The sequence below is a fragment of the Mytilus californianus genome, unplaced genomic scaffold, assembly GCF_021869535.1.
Source record: "Mytilus californianus isolate M0D057914Y unplaced genomic scaffold, xbMytCali1.0.p SCAF_9, whole genome shotgun sequence".
NCBI classification, from domain to species: Eukaryota; Metazoa; Mollusca; class Bivalvia; order Mytilida; family Mytilidae; genus Mytilus; species Mytilus californianus.
The window spans coordinates 20,999,682-21,027,557 of record NW_026262745.1 but is presented as its reverse complement, the minus strand read 5'-3'; the positions used below and the strand labels follow the sequence as shown (position 1 = coordinate 21,027,557).

General features: G+C 31.7%; 1 protein-coding gene across 1 annotated transcript; it reads right to left on the bottom strand.

Annotated features, from left to right (window-relative positions):
• Nucleotides 1–120: 120 nt before the first annotated feature.
• LOC127714811 (glycine receptor subunit alpha-2-like) lies at nucleotides 121–27,304 on the bottom strand. Its single transcript, XM_052220841.1, has 9 exons — nucleotides 26,990–27,304; nucleotides 10,496–10,624; nucleotides 9,754–9,824; nucleotides 9,355–9,422; nucleotides 5,885–6,111; nucleotides 4,770–4,852; nucleotides 4,189–4,320; nucleotides 2,249–2,637; nucleotides 121–1,304 (listed from the first exon to the last, which is right to left on the bottom strand). The coding sequence occupies exons 2-9, from the start codon at nucleotides 10,603–10,605 to the stop codon at nucleotides 1,125–1,127; spliced, it is 1,260 nt and encodes a 419-aa protein (XP_052076801.1). The 5' UTR covers nucleotides 10,606–10,624; nucleotides 26,990–27,304; the 3' UTR covers nucleotides 121–1,124.
• Between the last annotated feature and the right edge of the window lie 572 nt (nucleotides 27,305–27,876).

Here is a 27,876-nt window from a genome sequence, read left to right as displayed (position 1 = left end):
GAATTTCCCTCTTGTACACAAACGATGTTTATTCCTCAGTTTGTATTTCTTAATGGATAATGTACTCTTCAGAAATATAAATAAATAAATAAAAAATAGCGTCATCATTTTGATATGTAATTAGTATATTCTGTCAATGTTAAGCGAAACACTCTCGTTAACACAAAATAAATGTATATAAATATTGTTGGTTATGTCACTCTTAACGTTTATCTTGCTTATCATGAATTGTTTTGAAAGAATCGTCACAATTACAACACACATAATCATGGTAAAAGTAAATCCACACCTACAAGAAAACATACGCGAGAGTCGCAAAAAATGCAAAACAAATCCTTTTGTTATTTCTTCGCTTTAGATGGATATATAACGGTCAACTTATGTATGGGTTAAATGAGATAATGGGACTACTTCAAAAGGACAGCAACCCGAAGACACAAAACCAAAAGTCACCTAGTGGTCAACATACGGTTTAACTTGACTATAATAAAAGACATATTAACTAAAACCTAAAATTCAATAGGTTTAACATTACAATCTCTTAATTCTCAATTAGTTTAATGTTGAATCTTTATATCAAATGATGTGTAAATTTAACTATTTCATCTTACTTCATCGATTGGTTAAAGAATACATTGAACATTCTTAGAACATTTCAATCCTAAACCTTCACTTGATTTCACTTATCACATGACACTATAATGAACTAGTTCAAAACTGCATCGAAAGAAGTTGTATTCCTATGTCTGTACTTTATTTCACATAGCACCTGGCCTCAATACCTAGTATGTAAAATTTTCTTTTCAGTCTTTTAACCTAGACACTTTGCTGGAAGCTCGAGTCATATAAAAACGTTAATGATTCAGCTTTATTCGTATACAACCAAGAGTGTGTGATCGAAATTTTTGATATTTTTTTATTTGTTTTCTAAGATTAATACATTATAAACAGAGTTGACCAGATAGGCAATATAACATAAATCTTAAGTCAGTGTCCATCTACATGTAGTGGTGTGAGTTCGATGAAAATGGTGTATACATAACAATGATTGGTGTATAAAAATAACAAGGTGTTATATAAAAAGGTATCACAGGTTAACTTTGTCAATAACAGATAACCGATAACTAGCTCTCTTCACGAAGAACTGGTTCCCAAAATATATAAACAGTCCAATAAATAATGTTAAATGTTACAAAGACTAGAGGAAAAGCCACTCTGGAAACTTTATCAACGACTCTAGCTTTCTCTCGGTCTGTAACACTCTTGAGAAATAACCGATATCGTGGAGCTTTTTCCCATTCAACCTGAAATATAAAGGTCATACAATGTGAAAACAATCTCGCTAAGCACACAGAATTTAAAAGTAAGAACGAAGACTGTAATGCAGGATGTACTTAAGTGAAATTAAAAAATCTAGAATTTAAAATTGATACTATAAGTCAGAAGAGTATTAGTTACGGAACAAAATAAGCTTAAAATATTGATAGGTTATGGAGCTCCTTTTCGAGATATTTGATATTTTAAAAATGGCTGGAAAAGGCTGACTCGGACTTTTACCTTAAATTTGCATTAGTATTATTTGGGTCTCAAATCGAAAGAAAAGAAATCTAGAATCTGCTTAAATTTTGGTAAATGACCTTTTATGAGCTATTGAAGTCTTATATGAACAGAAAAAGGGTTGTTATGAGGCAAATTATTTTACCCTGTTTCGTAGGAAAAAAACCATGGAGTCCGAACATCTGACAAAAATTCCTAAATATGACCTAAGTACATCCTTAAAACTGGTTTCACAAAAGTCAGTGTAGAAGATAAAAATGTTATGTTTTGTTTAAAGATGAATTATTAAATAAAACTACCATTGTTTACAAAACGTTGACTTTTACATGTAGTCTACAAGATTTCTTGCAGCATCACCATAAATAATTCCTCTGCCTATTGCTAGTTTCATTCGCGGTCGATTTTTGGACAGAGTTAATAAAATCTTAATTGTTTTCATGATTTTTCCTTGTTTGAATTTTGGTATTTGTATGCACATTAATTGTGTTTTTTTATTATTATTTTATTGCTCTAAACTGACAAAAACAAAAAACTACTGGAATGACCTTGCACATAAAGATTTTGCCTCATATTTAGCAAACAGCTGCGTAATCATACAATCTGGAGACCTATATAATTCAATACCTAGTCGCAACTTATATTATAACGCTTAATATAATTCAACAAACAACAATCAATAGTTTGAGCTTACCGGCTCTCCATTTGTATCGGGATCTGTATGAACCTTTCGTCTCTCTGATATCGAGGCTTGTCTTCTCCGTTCAACTCTGGCAAGAACATTTACATAAGCAAATTCTACTAGAGCACCAAACACAAAAAGTAAACACATCGCCATCCAAACGTCTATAGCCTTTACATACGACACTTTAGGTAATGATGCACGCGCACCAGAACTTTGTGTTGTCATTGTCAAAACTGTCAGCAGTCCTAATGATATGCGTGCAGGTATGGCGTCAATATTTAACCAAAAGGAAACCCAAGAGAGAAATACAATGAGGAAACTTGGAACATAAATCTGGATTATATGGTACCCATAGTTCCTGGTAAGAGTTATGTCCACTTTCAGACATGTGTAACTTACTGAAATAAACAAATATCAAAGCAAGTACAATATGTGTAATCAGTGAATAAAAAAGGTTATAGAATTAAGAAGTTTCAACACAATTATGAAATAAAAAAGCACTTAGAAAGAAGATATCCAAACCATTATCTAAGATGGTCTTATCTCAGACTATCATTTATATTAACAGTAATTCATAATTTTGAAATCCGGATGTTAAAATCCAAGGCGGATATACTATCATAGGGATAGCACCAAAATATGTAAACGTGAAGAAAAATATGCTGTTATTTTTTACCGCCATTGCTAGTTGGATGACAATTACCGTGAACGTTTCTACCCGATTGTGACCCGTTATGACCAGTTTGGCCATTTATTGGCTGTAAAGCATTTCTTTATTTGACAACTTGGTAGTGCCGAGTTGAACGGCATATGGACAGGGTTATTTATAGCATCTAATACCATCCTGATTTATATGGTAATTCGTATTAATCAAACTTTAGTTTTCATGTGGGTTTTCATGTTTTCGTAACCTGATTTTTGATTTCAAATATAATATCCAGCTTTCTAGATCTTATTTTGTGCGTACGGTATGATAAAAGTTACTGAATATATATATAGGCCATCGTACGGTCTTCAACAAATTCCATGAGCAAAACCGATACCGCATAGCAAGCTATAAAAGACCCCGAAATCACAAATGTAAAGCAGTGCAAACGAGACACCTATAACGACTTGATTTATTTACAAAACAAATATGATATACATCCACTGAATTACAGGCTCCTGACTCAAGACAGGGACATACAGAATATGGCGGTATTAAATACGTTTGTAAGCGCCCTACCCTCCTCTAACATGGGACAGTGGTGGACCAGCACAACATAAAACACACTATGAATATAGTTGAAAAGGGTTCAACTCATCAGATTGATCCAAAGCAAAAAATAAAATAACTAAAATTTAAAAGACAAAAGACACAAAGTATTATAATAGATCTAAAGTAATCGCAGTAACTGAAAGCAAGTTCAAAGCCAATAACGACTAATAAGAAAATAGTGTATCCAAGACTAAAATATAAATCAATACACATTCAACATCTACGATTCAGCCAAGTCGATTTCTATAAAAGTAAGACCACTGTTGGGATATAAAAAAAACAAAAACTTAAATCTTATACGATAAAGTGCAGGATATAAAAACAATATAGCTTATCTTCCCATTTCTAAAGCTCGAACAAATGAATTGTTCCGCTGATCCTTTTATATAAAGTGTTTCCATTATGTCTTGTAGGGTTAATATTTTGATAGCACGTACTTATAGCTGAGAGAGTGATAGAGCAAAGTATCGCCCAGAGAAAATTTTGACAGGGATACCGGTCTGCTCTGTCATCCTCTCAACTGTATTGCTGTCTTTTAATTTATAAATCTTTGCTTTGCAATTTTAATTGGTTAAAACGAGAGGGTAACAATTAAAAAAATGATACCTACTGTCATGACAAACGTATAATATTACCCTTGTTTTAATCAATAGAAACAGGCGTTTTAAAATGAAGTATAAATATTACTTACTACCGACATAATCTTTGTCACATTTATAAGTTGCCATACCATCTAATTCAAACTGAGGTAGAGACATGTTAGGAGGGTACGATATAGGGTCTTCGTTCCATTCAAATACTAAATTCTCTGTGCTGTATCCATCTAAAACATTTGATACAAATTCATCTTTACTGTTCATGATTTACTTTGAAATGACATTTAGTATACACTATTGTTCAATATAAAATAAACATGAGAGAGAAAAGAGAAAAACAAAAATAATTAATCAAATTAACAAAAGTATAAACCACTATAAACAATATATATGGATATAACATACTATACATGTATTTGTAATATAAAGGCATAACATAAACTTATTTTGATCACCTATCCGACATTTTACACAAAGAAGGAAGAAATGGATAGTACTCTTGTATCATATCTAGAGTTTTCTTTCGACACATTGAGTTTAGTTTCAGCATTCGAGAAATTTCGGTGAAACTGGATAGACATAGCATCAAGTACGCTAAAAACTGATCTGCAATTTTTCTTTCGTAGATACTAGTGCCTCGTTATCGCTCGACACAATGATCCTAATTGGTACTTACAGCTTTCCATTCCCATAGAGCATATTTGTGTATCTAATGGATATTTCAGCAGATTCATTTCACAGGTAAATGTTCCTGTTATTCTGTGCAGAAAAAAAATTAATTGAAATGCTTTCGTCAAAACATTTACATTGAGAGAGGTATAACCTATTATCCTGTATGTATTACACAGCAGGTTCATTTTCAGTGAATCGAAGAACTATAATACAACTTTCTGGTCTACTAACATATACAACTAAAATGTAATCGCTTTTGTGTACTTGTGTGGACTGTTTTTCTGTTCGTCTTTTTTCCCTTTGTCCTGGGGTTGTTTTTCTTTCTTCTGCCTGTTTTTTTTTATTTCGTTGTTGTTTTTTCTTCTTTGTTTTGTATTGCATGAAAGAATTCGTTTGTTTTAATGCCAGAGTTTAATTATCAATTAGTATTACTTAACATATACTTTAGGAATGTTGGGTCCTCAATGCTCTTCAACTTTGTACTTTGTTGCCAATGGCCTTTTTTTTATTCGAGCGTCACTGATGAGTTTTTTTTAGACGAAACGCTCGTCTGGCGTACAAAATTTTAATCCTGGTATCTATGATGAATTTATTTATATCTTGATGCGACTAAGCTTAATAACGTATAAAAAATGTGTTTAATGTTCGCTCCAATTTGATTTTGTTGCACAAAATAAAAGAACGATGAAGCCTGAGAGACAACAATTTCTATATATGAACAAGCGAAAGACGACCCCGTCGAGAAAAAACAAACAAACAAATAAGACCAACAAACGGGAATTTCATGTAAATGTATACATGCTCTCTTGAAAGAGTTCAATTTGGTTGGCTCTTTACTAACAAAAATCGAAGCATTGCATTAGAGGTTTCGTGTCAAACAACTTAACAGTTGATTTATCTGACATACAATTACATGTAATTATGTAGTTTTATAGATTGTTAAATATTTATTCTATTTCATTAATATTTAACTGTTGTCCGTGTATTGAACGGTACTATTATTTAAAGTAAAAAGGCAGCCAAGTTGACCAACAATATACATTTGTATTGCAAGAAACTCATACAATAACTCCTTACTGCAATTTTTGATTATTATATAAAACAAATACAATAGCATACCTCATACTATAAACTACTTTTCCGTCGGGATATATATGCATCAACATATTAGGCACTGTGACGTGGTGGATATTGGCTTTCTTTTCGTTGTTAATGAATAAATCTGGTACCCAGACATTTTTCATTACTTTGGTATCCAGTTCCAAATGGGTTATTCCAAGAGTCTCATTATACATTAAACGACTGTCATTCCACTGTTGTCGGATAAACATACTCATAGAGTAATCCTGCAGATTGAAAAACAGATACAGAGGTTTTACGACCACCTGCTTGGATCGAGTTACTTATACATTTATCAATCTAATCTAAAGCATAGTAAAAAGCTATGCATGCGTTTGCATGTTACACCTCGTTGAAATATACGTGTATAGTTCAAGAAACTTGACATGTATTCCAAGCTCAACAGAAATGATGTATATAGAAAATATTGGTTTCCAGTTGACGTACTTTTATAATCAAATTAATTTGCGATATATTGTATGCGAGTATCTAAGGTTTTTTTCTGTTCGCTTTTCCATACCACAACAGACGTGTTCCTCTCCGTAAATCTACTGAATGTAAAAGTAGATTTAGTCAAATGTATTTCTAACTTATATTGCGTAGTAAAAATAAAAGTTGCTTTCCGCTGAAACTATAACCTCAGGGGAAAGAATTATTGGGAATTTTGGAGAGGATACCGTTTTTATACGACGGCAAAAACTTTGCGTTCGTATATTGCTATGTCGTCGTCGTCTTCGTCGTCCGAAGACATTGGGTTTCCGGACAATAACTTTAGTATAAGTGAATGGATCTCTATGAAATTTAACCTCAAGGTTCAATAGCACAAAAGGAAGGTTGGTATTGACTTTGGGGGTTATGGTCCAAACTGTTTAGGAATTAGGGGTAAAAAAGGGGCCAAAAAGGCATTTTTCTAGTTTCCGGACAATAACTTGTGTATAAGTGTATGGATCTCTATGAAATTGTACCACAAGTTTCCATACCACACACAGAAGGTTGGGGTCGATCTTGTGGGTTGTTAAGGTTGTGGCGTTAATCGTTAAGAAACTAGAGGCCAAATAGGGGCCAAAACAAAACTTCTGGTTCTGGTTCTAACATAAATTATATCTGATCTACATAAAGAAACAACAAATACTGATTGGGCAGGAGATACACACCAAAAAGGGTGTGTAAATTTTTATATTTAGTTTGTAAACAGATTTACTAAGTATTGCGCAAAACAAAGGATTGCACAACAGCAAGAAATCTTCAACTGAAAATAAATAAAAATCTTTTAACCAATTTCAATGAGGATTAATTTAAAGTCTTGAATTGTTTGAGGTTTTTACCATGTATTATTATATTAGATATTTGGACATTTTTAAATAGGTCTACATTGAGGTCCAAAAGGTCCAAAATTATACTTTGTTTGATTTCATCAAAAACTTAATTCTGGTGGTTCTATGATATGCTGAATCTAACTGTGCATTCAGATTTTTAATTTTGGGCCCTGTTTTCAAATTAGTCCATATTAAGGTCCAAAGGGTCAAAAATTAAACTTTGTTTGAATTCATGGTTTATTTTTTTATATGCTGAATCTAACCATGGAATTAGATTTAAGATATTGGACCATTAAGCAAATTAAATGTCCAATTTCAAATTTTTAAGTCATCTGACCACATTTATTCTGTGTCAGAAATCTCAAATGCGTCAAATATTTAATCACTATCCAAATTCAGAGCTGTATCAAGCTTGAATATTGTGTCCATACTTGCCCCAACTGTTCAGATTTCGACCTCTGCGGTCGTATCCAGCTGCTCCAGGCGGAGCGCATTTTTCCTATTAAGCTCATATAAAAACAGCTACATGTAGAACTTGTATACTTGTGAATATTGAATGAATTTCGATTCACTATTAATCTATTAACAACTCCAATTGCATTTACTCTTTTTTCTTTCCTTTTTTTAATTTCTAAATTTTCAACGTATAATAGTTTTCAAGATAATAGACGAAAACGCATACATGGGTTAAAATCGTGAATTAGGGACAATGACCACTATCAGGAGCTGTATTATAAATTTGGCCAAAATAAAATTCTGAGTATCTTTGATTGTACTCATTTCTATGTCTATATATTAAATTTTAAGATATTAGACGATTACTTGAATTTCCCCTTATATTCCATTAAGCAATGGCGAGTTTTCTGGTGGCGGAACCGACACTTTTAATACATCATGGTTTTGTTCGATGGTAAATTCAGCGTTCATGACTGTCATCTGCAAAGTATGTTGTGTTTAGCAATGCCCATGACGGTTTACCACATCCGAATTGTGAATAAATTATATATGACAAAAGGAAATAACTCAAATGTCATAAAAGCATCCCCTTACTACAGCTCATCAATTTGTTTTTCCATGATAAATAATGGAAACATTATCGTACATTTCATTTTTTTTAATCATCTGAAGTATCTCCCCGTATCAGACAAAGTTTAAAAAATTTTGAATCAATCAACACAATATCTGTTTTGAAGAACAGTTATAATGACAAGATTTTAATTGAATCCCATTATTGTATTCCTTCAATTAAAAAAAAAATCTATGGAAAAAAGTTAAATAACAAAAATTCCGAACTCCAAAGAAAATTCAAAACAGAAGGTCCTTATCAAATGGCAAAATCAAAAGGTCAAACACATTAAACGAATGGAAATTAAAACAACTGTCACATTCCTGACTTGGTACAGGCATTTCCTTATGTAGAAAATAGTAGAATACATTGCAATCCTAAGTGTCTCAAAATTTGCTTATTTCATTAAAATATAGACCGATTGTATAACTTACCCCATACTACTTCAAAAACTGTTCTGTTCATTTAATATATCGAAGTTCCCATTCGTTCATAATTTAAATTGATTAATAAAAAGTTTAATTGTATGCATGTTGATACAAATTGAATGTCGTTCTTAAAGAAATATTTTCATTTGAACAAATGTCTTTATAAAGGATGTAACAACAGTGAACTCAGATTGTTTAAATGCATGTACTGTTTTAAAAGTAACTGATTATGGGCACTATACATGTGTTGTTTGGAAAAAGGTTTTGGTATTCGCTATAATTATAGCTATACCAACTGTTTTCTTTTTTGATAAAAGTAGCAGAATATAAAGAGATATAATTAATAACAACCTGTGTGATAAGGAACTAGATGTAACAAATATCAAAATTGTTTTATCACGATATTTGTATGTGGCAGTTATATGTTTCGATGAGGAAACTGTCATTGATAAATGTAGCTTTGTTGCAGGTTACTTGTATACACATATGTTGTCATGCAAAGCAATATTATTGTAAATCATGGTTCAGTTGAAGTTCATTAGGTAAAACTATCCTGAAGCATCAATCATTGATGTATGTTTAATAACAGATTTAATGTAACATTAGAAAGAAGCAGTCCTAATATTTATACTTAATATATATAATTATGATTTATATTACCATAGAGGAATCACTTATTGAGTTAATGCTCATAATATACAGCTGGACCTGGCACACAACTGGACCATCTACAATGATAAAAATTGATGTGAAATATCCATTTCATTTCTGTACATTATCATTTAGACAATAACATAATAAACGATGAACATAAAAAGTTAATGTCCGTTCATAAACTACAGTACTGGTTACAGGATATTTTTCTGTATATAATATGAAGATTCGTTTGTGTTTTTGAAATCTAAAGTAGTGCATTTGTTGGAAACAATTTAAACTAAACACAATAACATGTATACGGAATTGAATCGTTACTTGCATGTGCATGATAAGCTGTGATTGTCAACACATGTTAGCCTGATGATGTTATTTGCAAATACCAGCACAGAAATCAATTGTTACCTTCATTAAAACTTGGAGATATTGTAGGATCGTATCCAGTGTCCTTGAAAAGTTCTTTCAAAACGTTCTCTCTGAAAAATAGATAGTTCCATATGATTGTCATGAACGAAATGATTTTTAAAAGCAACATAATTTTGTTTCAGTTTTAGTTTTCAGTGCCTTTGTGTGTGTGTGAAAGTACAATGATAAATGTAATGTATGAGGTGTTCAAGTCATTGTCTACTTCTGTATTGTCTAACTCTTGTAGTTTTTTTTTAAATATTTGAATTTAGATTTTCTTTTTACATGTAACAAAGTTCAGTACTATAAGACTCAAAATGACTTATATAAAATTGTAGAAAATACAGAAACGTGTTTATTACGATTTTTCTTCGAATTTCAGACAAAGTTTGATTTTCATTCCCCCCCTCCCCCCTCCCCCCCCCCCCCCCCTAATTATGGACAATACAAAACAGTTTATTTGTGTAAGATGTACATAAAATTATTATCAAAATGAAGAGCCTCTCTATTGTCACTGATGCAAAAGACATACATTAATTTCGTCAGAAGTTGCCGTAAGTAATGTTTTTGTTTTGTTATTTGAAGCATTTGGTCGTTGTAAACTATATATGTGGACCACTAGATGTCTTTTGGTAATTTTTGTTGTTGTGTCTTTTAAGTTAAACCCACCTTTTCTTTATAAAGCAATTATGTTTGTTAACCCGATAATTTCATTTGATTGTAACAATAAATTGTAACTTACCTTGCTTTGCTATATTCTGCATTGCTATTGTTTTCATTGTCTTTATTTGATGATGCTAATGTTATGAAAGTTAAAAGAAGAAGCTTTACTATTTTTCCCGGAGCTATCATCTTTTATGACTGTCATTTCCTGTAAATTAAATAAACCAATTATTTTTTTATTCATTCATGATTAAAAAGATAAAAACAAAATAAAAGCCTATCGTATATCAGAGGCCATTAGCCAATCAATATGAATTAATTCAATTATTAATAATTGATGATGTTCAACAATTATATTACTTTTTTTCAGTTATGTGTTCTATAATTAATAACTTTGAATTACATTGAAAATAACAGACCAAAAGTTTACTCGAGAATTGCGTATACATTCGTTTATTTCTTTTTGTTTTCTCTCTCTACGAGAATAAAATCATTTTCATGACTGCTTTGCACTGGGTTTAGCGTCAAGCTAAATAAAGGTCGATCAACCAAAGGCACCTCTAAAGGATCAATCTTTCCATATTTTGATTTTAATATGTCTATTAGTATTAGTTCCAATTGAAAATTATTATTATATGCTGATGATAGCACAATTTTATTTTCGCATAGGAACCCGGTGGTTTATCTGTAAAACTTGGAATTGAACTCCAGTCTTGCATTCATTGGTTAATTTGTAACAAATTATCCCTCCATTTAGGCAAAACTGAATGTATTTTGTTTGGTTCAACACGCAAACTTGCAAAGGTAGACAATTTTCAAGTCAGTTGCAATAACCATATTATTCCAGCTCAAAATTGTTTAAAATACTTGAGTCTAAACACAGACAGACATTTGTCTGGAGAAATTATTGTCAATAATATTTTACAAAAACGGAATGCAAGACTGAAGTTCTTTTATAAACATGGTAGATGTCTATCAGAGAACTCTAGAAAAACTTTTTGTTTGTTTAAAAAGTTTAAAAATAATTTACAAATATTTCAAAATAAATCTGTTAGATTTATTAAAGATATGGGAAATAGAACTTCTGTAAATTTTAATGTACTAAATAGCATTGTTTTTTTTAATCTAGAAAATAGGGTCAAACAACTTATAACAAAAGCCCTTACTACATGCAAGGTTATTTTACTAAGGACAAAGATTGTTGTAATTATTCAACACGATCTAGTGAATACAATTTTTTAAACCACCTATAAAAGGGCAACAGACTTTAACATTTTATTATAATGCTATAAAGGATTGGAACTTTTTGCCAAATGAATTAAAGAGCAACACAAATTTTGAATCTTGTAAATCTGGTGATAACGATTTTCTGTCAAAAAAAGGAAAACAACGATTTTAATAGCAAATTTTTATTTTATTGATTGGCTGAAATATTCTAGACATTTTCATCGTAAGTTTTAATTTTAACATAATGAGTATAAAGCCAGCCAGGTCATGATTTCTTATAACTATATTTGATATTTTTAAGAATGTAAAATAAAGGAATCCCATTGGAAATAGGCCGTATGACTTTCACGGACAATCCTGATTAGGTATCAGCAATTGTTTTAAGATTTTATGATTCTAGTATGTTTACATGTCTGCTTTTGTTTTATACTATTTTTGTAATGTTTTATGATGATATTTGATCAAATAAATCTATCTATCAACCTGATTTAGTTGATTGGTTGTTGGTTGCTTAACGCCAAGTGGCAAATATTTCATGCATATTCAGGACGAGAACAAATTAACAATTAATACAACAGGTAGGTCCTGTAATAGAGGCCACCCGGGATGAAGGTCGGGGAAATTTATATTGCCACTAGAAAATGAGGGTATAATGGATAGGGACAGAAATGTAGCCTTGCAACAGGCCACCTACGGACCCCTCAAACAGTTATTGCAAGGGTTCAAAGAGCGTGGCACTCTTTTTAAACGAGGCATCTAGTTTAACGTCCCCATTCTGACTGGACGCGGCAGCGTACTTGTACATGCCGCATAGCCAAACGGACGCCCCACTTTGGCGAGGGTTTTACTGCCGGTCAGAGGAAGACTAATGATGACCATATTTCTATTCCCCAGTCACCTGATTTGGTGAGACATACTTAATCTTTTTATTCGCTTGTATCCATTAGGTCCGAGTACACAGTTATTTCGTAGTGCATTTCTTTTAGACAATAAATGAAAATTAAAAAAATCCCACCTGCGCTTTCTCAATAATATTTTTACAGTGTGTTGTACTACTTTTGGGACAAATTATATCAAAATTATAGAAAACTTCATCGGCTCTAACTCAAAATATGGACAATTTTATGTTAAGGGGGTCTTCAAATCTTTTGACAGCTTCCGAAGTGCTAATTTTTAACATTTTTCAGCTGGACCAAATCACTACTTTACTTTAAAATTCATGACCCAAATTTTTTTACAGTGTCATTTCACCCCCCTACTTGCTATTTGAGTCATAAAACATGGAGAAATAAATTTGGAAGGGGTATAAAAAAAAATGGCAAGTAACACACTGTCAACACTAGGGACTACATTTGTGGACAACGAAAATCAAAGGACGATAACTGTGTACTCGGACCATTAAATTTGTTTGAATCCTGTTTCATTTAAAACATACAAATGCAATATTCGTACAGAGTAGGCCTAGACATTATAATATTTATTTGACGAGCTTAAAAAATAGATAGAAAAGCGAGGCTCGCCGAGTTTTTCTCAAGTTTTGCGTCTAATACAAATTTTTGTATTTTCCTACACTGTACGAATATTGTTTTTTTTTCTTGCAATTTAACATTGAGCTTTAACGTTTTAGTTTTTGTTTTCATTCCAATCCACAATCGTTTAATTAGTTTTTGAATGAAATCGACAGTAATTTAAACATAACCGTTCGCTCGCAACATAAGCAAAATACCAGGCGACTGTAAACGTCTAGTATACGTTCTCGTTTTGTGTTATCTTTAAACCTGTATTTGTATATCTAATACTTACTTAGAAGTGTTATCATTTATCAACAAAAAATTCAGATTTTGGCTATCAAACCAGAAAAGGCACTACAAATTGCCATACAAAAGCACTGGTAAGGTATCAATTTAATGCGAAAAAAAAGACGCAATTAAGATTTCATTCCAAACCCATAACTACAAATTAAACATCTTCTGAAAGTGTTGCGCCATCAAAAAAAAGTTGAGATAATGACACTTTTCCTGTTTTATCAAACTATTTTCTTGTTTAAGGTAGATTCATGGTATACCGCCATCTTGGATTGTACAATCGCCGTACAAAATCGGTCTAGTTATTTGCCCAAATCTGCAAATTTGGAGACAGATTTGCAATTTAATGCTTAGACTGTTTATTTATATAAAGAACACTTGGTGATTTATTGTATAATTCAAAACATTTAAACAAATATCAATTTTTTTTTGTTTTTAGAATCATTTTTTTAAATGAGCCATTTCAGGGGAAATAACTCTTTTAGTAAACAATTTATACTGCACTAATAGGGAAATTTTTAATTTTTACTTGTAGCAAGAAAACAAGTTCGGTGACACCATTTTTTCTTTTTATTTTCTTAAAACATATTATGAAACCTATCTTCTCACAATTTATTTCAAAATTCTATCTCATAGAATTTTTCTTATGCACACAAATGTGTTTTTTCATGAACAATCTAACCAAATTTAGGCTATTTTCAACGACTCATAGCTTGAAAAATAGCACGGTGACCCATACTTTTTATCATATTTTTGAAAAAAGCATACTAAAATCTTCATTTTGGCAAATTATAATAAAATTCTGTCTCAAAAAATATATACTTATGATCTACCTAAACATTTATTTATTACTTCTATGTAAATCAGATGAAATCGGCACACATCTTCGGGCTACGATATGAGAAGTTTACATCTAGTACAAATGAAAAGTCGATTGCAGGATAAATGTAACATAAATGTATCCTGACGGTTCATGTCCGTGTATAAAATCAATTATAGGATGGAGTCTATAACAGTACCCAAAAAGATAATATGTACAGTAACTACTATCCTTTACTGTTGTAGTTTTCAGTAATACCAATAATCGATTGATGATTAAGTTTTGTGTTGCATGTCATGACTCTATAAAACGATTAACTTGACATGAGGCAATCTGATATAGTTATTGCTAAGAATTACCGTTTCCCAATATTCACATTTACGTTAAGCGTTTGATAACTAACAATAATACTATGTTGAACCTATTTTCATACAACATAAATATCTAGCTCAAAAGAGAAGCCTTTAGTGCAGATGATAGGATTAAGGTGACATATGCTGCGTAAATAAATTTTGATACATGTATTTATATTCTACTGTTTTGTATACATTTTCATATCGTTAATAATTTCTTTTGCATCACAACTACACATTTTAATGTTTTATCTTCAGACATAGAATACACGGTATTTAAAATAAGTCCGTCTTCTGCATTCTTTGTCTTAATGCGAAATTAAAAATCTTATGAGATGGTATGGACGAAAAATCTTATGAGATGGTATGGACGAAAAATCTTATGAGATGGTATGGACGAAAAATCGCTAGAGCGCAGCACAATGTTTCATTTAGTATGCACGGTAAAACATGGATTTATTGTTAAAAAAATTTATTTAACATGTTATATCACATTATATACACTCTTGACAATATTACACTTTTAAACACAGAGATGGGTATAGTTAGCATGGTTTCGATTGTTTAAATGTTATCTATAAGAAATATTGTCTATTTGTCGAGTTACAATTTAACAGCTGTAAGAAAAAGTAAAAGATATGCCACTTGCTTGTGTCAATATACGGACTTGTTGCAATATATATATATATATACTTTTCCGCAAGTTTATTGTTTTCTGTTTAGTATTAAATTTATATTTAAGATCCATTTATTTTATCGGTGATCCGTTTATTTGGCAATCGCCAATGGCAGTCAGCAGGGTTTAAGAAGATTTGTTGTTCGACCTGTTAGTCAAATGCGTTTTGTTAAAATATACTTTTTCACTCTTTTGGTCTTTTGGAAAATGTTGTTTGTGCTGTATTTAGACCCCTCTAACAAGAAATTTGTTTTGCATGCACACGTATAAAAATTGCGGTTTTTATCCAACGCAATCATAGGTTTGAACGTTGTTTTCAATTTAGACTTGTATATATATATATATATATATATAAAAATCCGCCTCAAATAATACCTATTCTCAGTTTGCTTTAAGACAGATACATCACAAACATATATAATAGACACTTTGATACTGTCGTCATTCATGAAATATTTGTCAATGAGCACTAAACACACATGAATCAATCAATATGTAATTTATCTTTTTAATAATGAGATTGAGATCAACAGCGTAGTACCTGATTGTAAATATGAATCACTTTTCCGAATAATCTAGTGCAATAAATCAACATCGAAAAATAAAATAGAAGATGTGGCATGATTGACACACGAGACCAAATTAAGTAGAAGTTAACAACTATATATAGGTCACCGTACGGCCCTCAACAATGAGCAAAACCAATACCGCATAGTAAGCTATAAAAGGCCCCGAAATAAAAAACAATTCAAACGATAAAACTAGCCGCCTGATTTATGTACAAAACAATAAACGCAAAACAAATATGATATACAACAACAAACGACAATCACTGAATTACAGGCTCCTGAATTGAGACAGGCACATACAGAATGTTGCAGCCTTTAATAACGCAACACTTCCAGTTATTTTTCGAAATATCAGAACTACATAGACAGACGACTGTCGTATACTGATAGTATTTTAGCCAACAGTGAAGTGTAGTTGCTACATCAATCATTTCTCCTGTTTTGAGATTTATTAGTTTTCTACAGATACATGTATGTAAATTCTAAAACATCTTCAAAACTCTAAAACATCATATATGACTCGACACGAAAACCCAGTACTACCGATGATTTACAAACTTGGTCTAATCCTACGGTTACACAAGATACATTTACAAATCAACTACTTTTTGATGTCGTACAGGTATCACAGTGAGTGTAACTGACCCATCAGTGTTCTTAACAGAAGAAACGTTGACGTGACTGATGTCACTTGATGGACAAGAACTGATGAGCATTAAAGTGTTTGCCTCTGGTCTGGGGTGGACTTCGTTTTACTCCCACTTTTGTTGTTACAGTTAGTGTTGCTTTGTTAAAGTCCGTCAGTATATCACTTTTGATCTATTGTAAGCTACAAACTACGATAGACTTTCGGAACAGAAGTAGCAATTGTCATAATGTTTGCACTATATATAATTGTGAACTTGAAAACATGAATGATGATATCGTAGACGAAAGAGTGTAGTAAAAGTACACAGTACTTTAGCGGTATTGCCAGAGAATAGTACTTAGCACTAACAATCAAATATTAGTGATAAGATTTCTAAATGTAAATGCAGTGAGTGTCTATTTTTTGGGGAATTTCCAGTGTATTGTAATTTCCAATCATTTTGTCTTGCATCAACAAGACATCACTTACGCATCCCAAGATGACATACCATTCCAAAGCGATGAAAGATATCAAACTAACAGACAGGAAGGAAAACAACAAATACTTATATCACTTTCAATGATATTGAATCAAGAATCTTGCTGTATGCACAGAAATTTTATTATCTGTTTTATTTTTTTTTATTTTTGAAGCGTTTATTCATGTTAGTTATAAAAATTAAAATTATGTATGTTAGTACCTGATTGGTGGAATAAGAACAAGACTACAATGATTTTGCTGGTAACTTTGAAAAAGGATGGGATCAACCATCTGGATTCACATTATGATAGTTTTAAAAGAACGACATCTTTCCTGGTACACTGCTAGTCCAATTACCCCAAAGGTATCATCGGCCTGGTAGGCAGTGCTTTGGTTATGTATGAAGCCCAAAAGGTTTATTGAAATTCCAAATTTTGTATCTGAATTATGACATTAGAGATTTGAAATTCGACATCTTAAGTTTGAAATTAGAAATTTGAAATTCGGGGGGGGGGGGGGGGGGGGATGAAACACAAAACATGTTTAACTCCAACGCATTTTAGCGCCTGTCCTGAGTCAGGAACCTCTAGCCTTTATTAGTGTTGTGTGTGTGTGTGGGATTAAATTTTGGTTCAATTGTATGTTTCGGAGTTTAGTCTGTCGTCCATTTCGTTGAACTAGTATACATTATTATTCAGAGGCCATCTGAAGCCCGCCTCTAGGTGCGGGATTCTATCGCTGCGTTGAACACCCATTGGTAGCCTTGGGCTGATCCTTACTCTTCCGTCGGGTTGTTGTCTCTTTGACACATTCCCCGTTTCCATTCTATATTATGGAGGGTTGTGAATAAAGAATAAACATTTCTAAGACTTATCAAGTAATAATTCGTGTTTGGAAACGTCTTAGTGCATTTTTTTTTGTATCTGTTGGCATGTTTATAAGACATGCATAATGCCTTTGACATATATCTAAAGACAATTATTTGTTATAAGAGATCTGCCGTGAACGGTGATCATGTGCTTTATGTCATAGGTCAATTAGAAAGTAATTCTTATCATGCTAATTGTATGACATGCTAAATGTTGTCATAAAGAAACTATCTTACTAATTTATTAGCGTGCCAATCACATTAAAAGGTTACTCCTTGTCGGTTACATGTTACATATTTTATAGATATAGAATTTCGGATCGCGAACGTAGTACTTATATACTTTTATTAATTTCAAATTTCAGATCCAAAAATTAACTTTCGATTTTCAGTCTGGAAATTCAAACTCAAAGATATTGAATCAAGTCAATCTTTTTTACCTTTCATATGATGATATTTAGTGCTAGAATATAAAAATGACAATAATACGTATTTTCATATATTTTTCTTGTATATCTGTGTTTATAATCACCAGTCTTAACTGTCAGTATTTTGCATTAAACGAAAGCGCGCCATTTTCAGTTGACGTCGGCCAATGCAAAATAGTCCAATTTTGCGCGTAGGACTACTGAGCACAACGCCACCACCGAATCATCTTTTGGCAAAAAGGCACATCGGGTTGTCCTACCTGCTAATGTGATTGATTTGATAAATCCCAGAAAGCATATTCTGCAATATATCAATCGTGGTTACTCTTCCCTAACATTATATCATTGAAACATTTGTGGTCATTCTAAAACTATTTGCACTTGTTCGTAATGCAATGACTACATTTATGTTTTTGAGACTAGGAAAATCAATTAAGTGTAATATCAGATAAGTTTATACAACTTAACGAAGGATAAAGTGTAATCAGAAGTCCACTACAATAAAAATAAACGATTTGAATTACTGTACTATCTAATGCATACAGACTTGTTGATATAAAAGCTTCGCCTGAAGAATTTGAAGTAGTGATTAACAAATCTGCAATGAGAAATGCGCATTCCCTAGTAATGGACTTCTTGTGTAATATATATAAGAAGTAAATGACATCTATTTTAATTGGCAGCACTGTTCTTTGAATATCAGTATTTTATTATTTGTTCGATCAGTGAAATCACAAATTGACAAAACTTTAAAATTACGATTTGATAGATTTAATTTTAATTGTGTGTATTCATGTATAATCATATATATCGGAGTAGATTAAAACGGAAACGACGGGCGACAAAATTACCCATATTTCAAATTTGTTAATCACTGCATTGACTACTTCAGAAGATACAATGTATAACAATTGTATATTAATAAGTCTTTATGCGTTTAAATAGTACAGTATTTCATATAGTTTTGTTTTTATCTTGGGTTTAATTTGTTTTTAACAAAAAGACTCGTCTAAGAGCACAGATAGCGTATATCTTATTTGTTTTGATACTTGTACTAAACTATCATTTCGGGACCTTTTATAGCTGACTATGCGGTATGGGTTTTGCTCATTGTTGAAAGCCGTACGGTGATCTATAGCTGTTAACTTCTATGTCATTTGGTCTCTAGTGGAGAGCTGTCTCATTGGCAATCATACAGCATCTTCTCATTTTTATATAATTTTTATAATGTTTATTTTGAAATAGCTTTCAAAACAGATGTATCAGCAAAAAGTTAGATCAGTTACGTATACAATGCACGTGTTTCAAAATATTAGTACTATATTTTCAAATATTAAGATGTGATTTATTACATGTAGGTCTGGTCAATGTAAAAAATATTACATTGATTCTTACATGAGGGTCTGATTGAGGTTTACAGAATAGAATATAAATTGCAAACAGTTTGGAATAATGGGCACATATAATAAAGGAAAGAGGAAAATAGGAAAAAAAGATAAAGAATAGAGAATAATGGGGTGGTAAATTATAAAGAAAAAAGAATAATGGGAAAAAATAGACAAAGAATTATAGAGAAAAAATGTCTAAAAAGTCAAAGAATAAAGAAAAGGATGACCTCCATCCAGACCCTTTTACATGGTTCTATGAGTAGAATTTATTTCAAAATGAAAAAAATCGTTTTGCCATCTATTCCAACATAATAGTAATAATAAAGAATTATAAAAGGTTTACCATATATATATATATATATATATAACTCTAATTTTTTTATATTTCTTTTCATAAAAAAAGCAAAAAACAAACATCATGCTGTGTTGTTTTTTCAGTTATTTGTTTTCCCTATTAATATCTTTAATAATGCGAAACAATTATGTCGAACATACAATTCATTGATCTAAGAAACGAATGTTTATGATTAAAACAGCATGTAAATATGTTATAAATGTCATAAACATAATATGACAACACAATTAGGATATCCTCTCATAGCTACACGGTACATTTATACACCCAGTGATGTCATAGATTTAAGAAAGAAAAAAAAAGGCAATATTTTTATCAAAAGCGTAGCAAGCATCAACAAAACAATGAAAAGGGAACAAAGGCAATTGCTTCTGAACGATGAGCAGTTCCTCTTCCGCTAATAGTACTTGTCATGTTGCTCTTGCCATGCAAAAATCACGTGACGAGGCGTATTCAATAATAGGTCTTGAGCGTAGAAGACAAGGTTTTTGCTACGGAAAAATGGATCTGCAAAAAAGGGGAGTATAAATAAATTAATAAGTTTGTGCCAATGTTGATGCTCAAAGGGTCCTCGCTGTTGTAGGTCAAGGTAACAACAAAACGTAGATGTAATTGAGGTATCATTTATTTCAATAGGACATGGGTTATTTTCAAAAAATGTCGAATTTTCAGTACACCCATGCTAAAATTTGTATAATGGAAAATGCAGTTGTAAGTGTTTAACTGAAAGTTTGTAGGATTTATGAGTCAGAACATTAATAATAAACACGATTTAGATCTATTTTGATAAGATTAAAATATATGCAAGTCCGATTCTTGCGTAATTAATGTGCATACAGTGTCGGAGTAACACATTTCAAATGATTTTTGTCCTATTTTCTGATCGCCTTGATATCTGCAAAAGGGACTTTTATAGAAAGTAAATAATAATTCTAACGAAAAATCGTAGCTTCTTTATTATTATATGCAACATATTTTCTACAAACTAAATTCAATCAGCGTACATGAAGTTCATGTCCATCCTGTTACCGCTACTTAAATCAGCCGTTAAAATTTTCCCTTTGCATATTGAACTAGTCAGTGTTGATTTTAAAAGCGCAAAGTAACCTAAACATTTAACACAGCACGTTTCTTGTATAACAGTGTAGAGAAAAGAAATTTGAAGACATTTAGTGAAAAAAAATAGTGGGTACTTTTTTGTTATGTCTATGCTGTTACATTTGTACCAACATATTGATTAATTACACCAATATTATACTTGCAAAAAGTGCAATAACGTGTTGGAAACCAAAATCACAACAGAAAAACATTATCACTTCATCAAAGGGAGTAGTTATTTCACAACAGCATTCAAAAATGAAGAAATTTGACTATTCTGTTATGTCTATCATGTTACTATGGTTGCTATGGTTACAGTAACAGGATAGACAATAGTAGACAGAAACGTCTTTAAAAAGTTTATAATAACACATAGTTGCACACATAATGAAATTTTTCGTTGTTTGAACTCATCTAAAGGTTATAATCTTCGCAATTTAGCATTTGCAGGTGCAATACTGCTATCAATAACAAGATAGACAAAAAGGTAACAGGATGGAACTTTATATAGTGATATATCATTAACGTACGTTCCTGTTACCAATAAAATAAAGACAAAAATAAACCAACCTGCGAGGGATCTACTTGATGTTGGGTTTATTTGAAAGAGAGAACAAATGCTGAACAATTTTTAGAGGCATTTTTCAGTACAACATACAACATGGAAAATTGGCAAATAATCTATTATTTCATAGAATGAATATATATAGAAGTTTTAACTCTTGAAAACCATCTTATTGGCTACGAAAAACAAAATTTTATCGAAACCTTTTCTAAATAACCCGAAATTTCTTTTGAACATGGTAACAGGAGAGACAAAATATTGCACCACCTATCAAAAAATGTTTCAATATATTCTTGTATGACATTATCAAGATTGCATCTTTTTATATAAGTACTGTTTGTTTTGATTTGCTTATGACGAGGGTTGTTTGAATAAGTAACTTTAAATCAATATTGCAATTTCAAAATTCGACATTTTTTTAAAATGACCCATATATGAAATTGAAAAAAAATATTGATACGTTTGAATTATCATTTTTATGTTAGTCTATACAGTTACCTTCAATCTCTACTTTATACACAAAAAAGAATATTCACACCACATGAAATCAAAGATACCGTTTGAAAAATGACCAGATACTCAATTCGTATACTACAGCAGTTTTACGGTAAATTCCTCTTTAACAGAAGCAATTGACTGATTATTTTCCCATTAGGTCCATGAGTCAATGCTCGTCTCTGTTAAATAACTTCTCACTTTGTCTAGATTCGGAGCGATTGGGTTCGACATATGATTCTCCTCTTTTCAACCGTGTTGAGTGATGTGTTGAACTGCGATCCTAATTGACAAAGATTTTTAGTTTTCCCGCCGAAGGTCGGTGGTTCCCTCCGGGTTCTACAGCTTCCGTCAGCAATAAAAAAATGGCCACTGTGATTTAGAAAGGTTCGCTGAAAGTGGCGGTAAACACCAACACACAGAACAGACCTTTTTACCAAAGAGGTATATAATTGTATATCATTCAAATTTTTTTAACATTTTCATTTGTTTTTTTTAAGTATACCGCAAAACCACAAATACTTCAACATAAATAAGAAGATGTGGTATGAGTGACAATGAGACAACTCTCCATCCAAGTCGCAATGTAACTATAACAAGTTAACAATTATAGTGTACGGATATATCTATCGTGTTGATAAGTTCGAAAAGAACACGACCCTTTAAGTGAATGCATAACTGTTCTATATAGGATTATGTAATAATATTATCTGTATTAGCTGCAATGTTATTATAAGTTTCAGGGGATTATTTATAGATTTGAAAAGAGTGATTTATTTACGCTAAAAGCAGTGAAAATGGATTCACAAACTGATAGCATCTTTTATGTTAATATCATTATTAGACACCAAGGAATAATAATAGCAGTTATTCGGAGCAACTGCGCTTTGTAGGCTATTGATTATTTAAGTTTGCAATATCCTATAAAACACTCATTCCTTTTGTATTAAAAAAAAAAAGAAAGAAAAAAAAAAAAAAAAACAGTCAAAATATTGACACTTGCATTTTACATGTAACAAGTATTTCGATAATGATTTAGTACGATTTCAATATCTCCAAAATATGTAAATTAGAAATAAGACAAATATATATATATATTCTCCAGGTCGACCAATTGTTTCAGCAAATAGTCATCCAACTGAAAAGATATCAGAATTTTTAGACCATCATCTAAGACCTCATGTGAAAGAACTACCCTCTTACATCCAAGATACGACTGATTATCTAAAGAAAATGGAAAGCCTCAATCCTCTACCAAGCAATACTATACTTGCATCCATGGACGTGTCTTCTTTATATACCAACATTCCACAAGACGAAGGAATAGCAGCGTGTGAAGAGGTATGGAACACTCGTAGTGAAAAAAATCCTCCAACTGAGTGCCTTGTTACACTTCTGAAACTAGTGCTAGAGAACAACAACTTCTCTTTCAATGAAAAACATTATCTCCAGATAGACGGTACTAGTATGGGCACAAAAATGGCCCCGTCATATGCCAACATATTTATGGGCCAACTTGAAAAACGCCTCTTGGCTAGTGCTCCATACCAGCCCTTATCATGGTTCCGATTCATTGACGATATTGATTTCAAATGGACAGATTCACAAGAACATCTTAATGAATTTCTAGGACACTGTAACTCTTTCCACCATTCAATAAAATTTACATATGAATCATCTATGGAGAAAATAAACTTCCTCGACACTACGAGTTACATCAAGAACGGAACCATTATAACGGACCTTCATACAAAACAAACGGACAAACATCAATTCCTTTCTCCTAAAAGTTGCCATCCTAAACACTGCTCCCGTGGCATCCCATTCAGCCAGGCATTGCGAATCAAGAGAATATGCTCTACTGAAAATACGCAAAATGCTAGACTTGGACAACTACGTAAACATCTAGTTGTTCGAGGATACAATAACAACATCATTGATAGCGCTTTCGAAAGAGCAAACAAAACTAGTCGCCAAGAATTTCTAGAGTACAAAGATAAGAATAAAACAGCTAACAGAACACCCCTTGTACTCACTTACCATCCTGATTTTAAAAATGTGTCTTCCATTGTTCAGAAGCATTGGAAAATTATAGAAAATGATTCAAATCTTAAAAAAGTATTTTCCTCACCACCAGTCATGGCCTTCAGAAGACCTAAAAACATTCGTGACAAATTAGTGACATCTGTATTAGCAAAGCAGCCTACTCCATCTCCCGGTTGCTACAAACAATGTGGTCGAAGGAACTGCTTGTGTTGTAAAGCTGCCAATACAAGCAGTTCTTTCATCAGCTCCGTTACTAAACAAAATTATACCATCTACTCAAATTCCAACTGTAAAACGGAGAACTCAATTTATATATTAACATGTGACACATGTGGCATTCAGTATGTGGGAGAAACAATGGATAAATTTAATATTCGGCTCAATAACCATCGTTCATGGTACAAAACCAACAAAAACTGTCCTCTCACAAGACATCTTCGTTCAACAAAACATTCTTTTGATAATGTTACCTTCCAAATCATAGAAGTCAACACCGAGTGGGACACCACGGCGAGAAGGAGAAGAGAAAATTTTTGGATCCACCAACTCCACACTTTAGAACCTGATGGTCTTAACGAAAAAGATGAGAAAAGATACAGGAAAGATAAAGAATAATTTAGTACACAGCATCGTCCTTTTTATCCTGTAATATTGGCCAATGGACGTTGCTAACTTCAACTACCAATTTTGTAAAAATCTTGAACTTCATCCAAATTATGTATTATTTTCAAGGCAGCTAAATTCAAGTGCAACATATACATTGAGCTGCAAAAGTTTCTTATCATCTACATCCGATTTCACCTGGATAGATGCACGGTTGATAAAGCTAGTTAGTCTAGCGAAATATTGCGTTTATTTTCATCATTTTGTAAATATTTTAAACATTCTTATATTTACATACTAAATAGTGTGTTAAAATTACATTGTTAGGCAATCTATAATTTTATTTGTGTAATTGAATTAATCTCTGTACTGATTAATCCACACTCCCATAGATTTGTATGTCATGTGCTGCTATTTATAGGCACTTATATATATATATATATATGTACATTTTGGAAATATCACTGTAGTTCATCGCAAGAAATCCCCTGAGAGGTTGCAATATCTTTACTGCTTGCTAACAAGGAAAATGTAGGAAAATGTAGGAAAATCAATAAAAGATTGTCATATATCATTGTAAAGTTATGTAAGATTAACGGTAGGAATGCTTTGAAAAAAATGTTATTTTAAAATTTAGTTGAGAAATACACCCCGGATTCAGAATATCATTTAATACACAAAGTCTAGTAATAATTTTCTCGATTCAACACAGCTCGGACCAATGCTTTGACGTATATAAAGTAATACGACATGTACATTATGTATTACAATGTACACATACATTAAGGACATTTGGTAGAGATGTTACAAGATAAATAATTTGTTATTTATAACAATATTAGATGCATCCTGTCGTTACATTAAGTTTACTGCATAAGATGTGCATTTCTATAATTAATGTCTCGTCATTGATGCTCGAGGCAAACATACTTGAAGTCGAAAAGCTAAGAAAAACTTTGAAGAGTAAGGCGTTATTGAAGTGTCTATTGATTTAAGTCATTGAGTTTATTTGCATTTTTTCCATCTTTCTGTGCGGTGATATTGTTTACGGTAAACAATACATATGCATAAAAATAGAATAATGTGATGTGTATATCAATGGTACAGTTAACCTGATACACAATGGAACCAGTTAAGATCTAGATGGCAAAATAGTCTTCAACGATACACAAGTTTTTACACTATATATATTGATTTAATTATAAGCTCTAAATCGATCAGAGTCTAGAAAATTTTACAATAAATTCAACAAAATAAAGAAAACGTAAGAGCTGCTGTCAACATGAAAAGAAGAAGCTGTAAGATCATTACTGCAATGGCAAAGCCAGGGCAGACATCGTATCATCTGGGGGATCTGTTGTAGCAGATGTACAAACATTGATTATATTTGTTGACAAATTAAGCACGTGGTTAACAACAGGAACAGATAAAAGATGAAGATTATTGTGACTTATGCTCCATATGAGATGAAGTAGATGACACCCAGATATGACATAAATGTAACCTATATTGTTAAGGTGAAGGTCGATCAGTCTTAGTGTTGTCCTTCTGCGATTTCATCCATGTACATCTGTTTCTTTAGCATACACGTTTTTTTTCTTGTAAAATTTGTAAAATAAAACAAATAAAACCTGAGGTTGCAAAGAACAGTCGATTAAAAAAAAAAACGTTTAATGGATTTAAACTTTCGGTCTTTTGTGGTTTAGTCATGGCAATCTTTTTTAATTTCTTATTATTGATATCACATATCTTGCGTAGTTAAAGTGAATATAAAGATGGACACGTGCAAATAACTAAATGATTCCTCGCTAAAGATAGCAATATTTTTCAATATAAAAGTTTTAATTGATTTTAATGTTTTAAAATCTACGAATACAATAATATTAGGGTTTTTATCATTTGAAGTTATGTATGTTTTCACGAACATTTAAAAAACTGATTTAGCGTATTTATAGTTTGTTCGCTACATGTATTTACTTGGGAATTTAAAATGAAGATCTGTAATTGATCTTTTGTCATTTGCTATGACTTGACACGTTTAACCTATTGTCCTATGCTATTTATGTTGAAATCAAACTTCGATGCTTTATATACTCATATGAAAAAAATCTTGTTTACATTTTTGTACAACGACAAAAAAGTCGATAAAACAAAACAAAAAAATCTTACCTTTTTACTTTTTAAGTGTAGATTTATAAATTCACGTAAACATCACAGTAAATATAAATAGCGACAAATTTTTTATGATCGAACACATTTTTTCTACATAGTTATATGTTACACATTTCAATATATTAAGACATCACTGGTCACTGTGAAATGAATAACACGTGCGTCTTAAAGTCAGATACTTATTGTATTCTAGACTGTTGGAAAAATATCAATTAACTGTTGTATATAATCAATTATTTACATTAACTCGTGAGAGAAAACGTGTATACTACATCTGTGTCGACTGAAGATACTGATTTTTATCCAACACTGTTCTACAAATGTTTCACAAGTGTAAATATCCAGCGTATTTAATTAATGCTCATTAGAGTTGTTTCACCAATCAAATCTTTTAGTCACAGCATACTATATCAACAACGTCTGTACGTTATTCAAACGGATAATTGGTTGTATGATCATTCCATTAGCCATTCAATATACTAGTTGTTGTGAGCTATATGTCCAATGGCAAATATTTCATGCATGTTGAGGACTAACATCTTTTATCATGTTTATTAGGTAGGAGTATTTTTTACCGAGATACATGAAATGTGTACATTTAACATGCTTAAGCCATGTGCCATCCCTTTAACTTCGTTGAAAAGAAATATAAAATTATACTGAACAATTATTTTTGTTTCGTTTTATTGTTGTTGTTTTTTTTAAAGATTTTTTATGCGATTCAAATACACGTTAAGTCTTCATACAAAGTAACTGTTACGTAAAGAACCAGATACAAAAGAATGTCGACAACCACTGACGTACTTCTTGAATTGGCACACACTTTGTAAAGCACATACACTTTACACGTTTTGAAAATTATATTTCTCGTGAGTAGTGCTTTA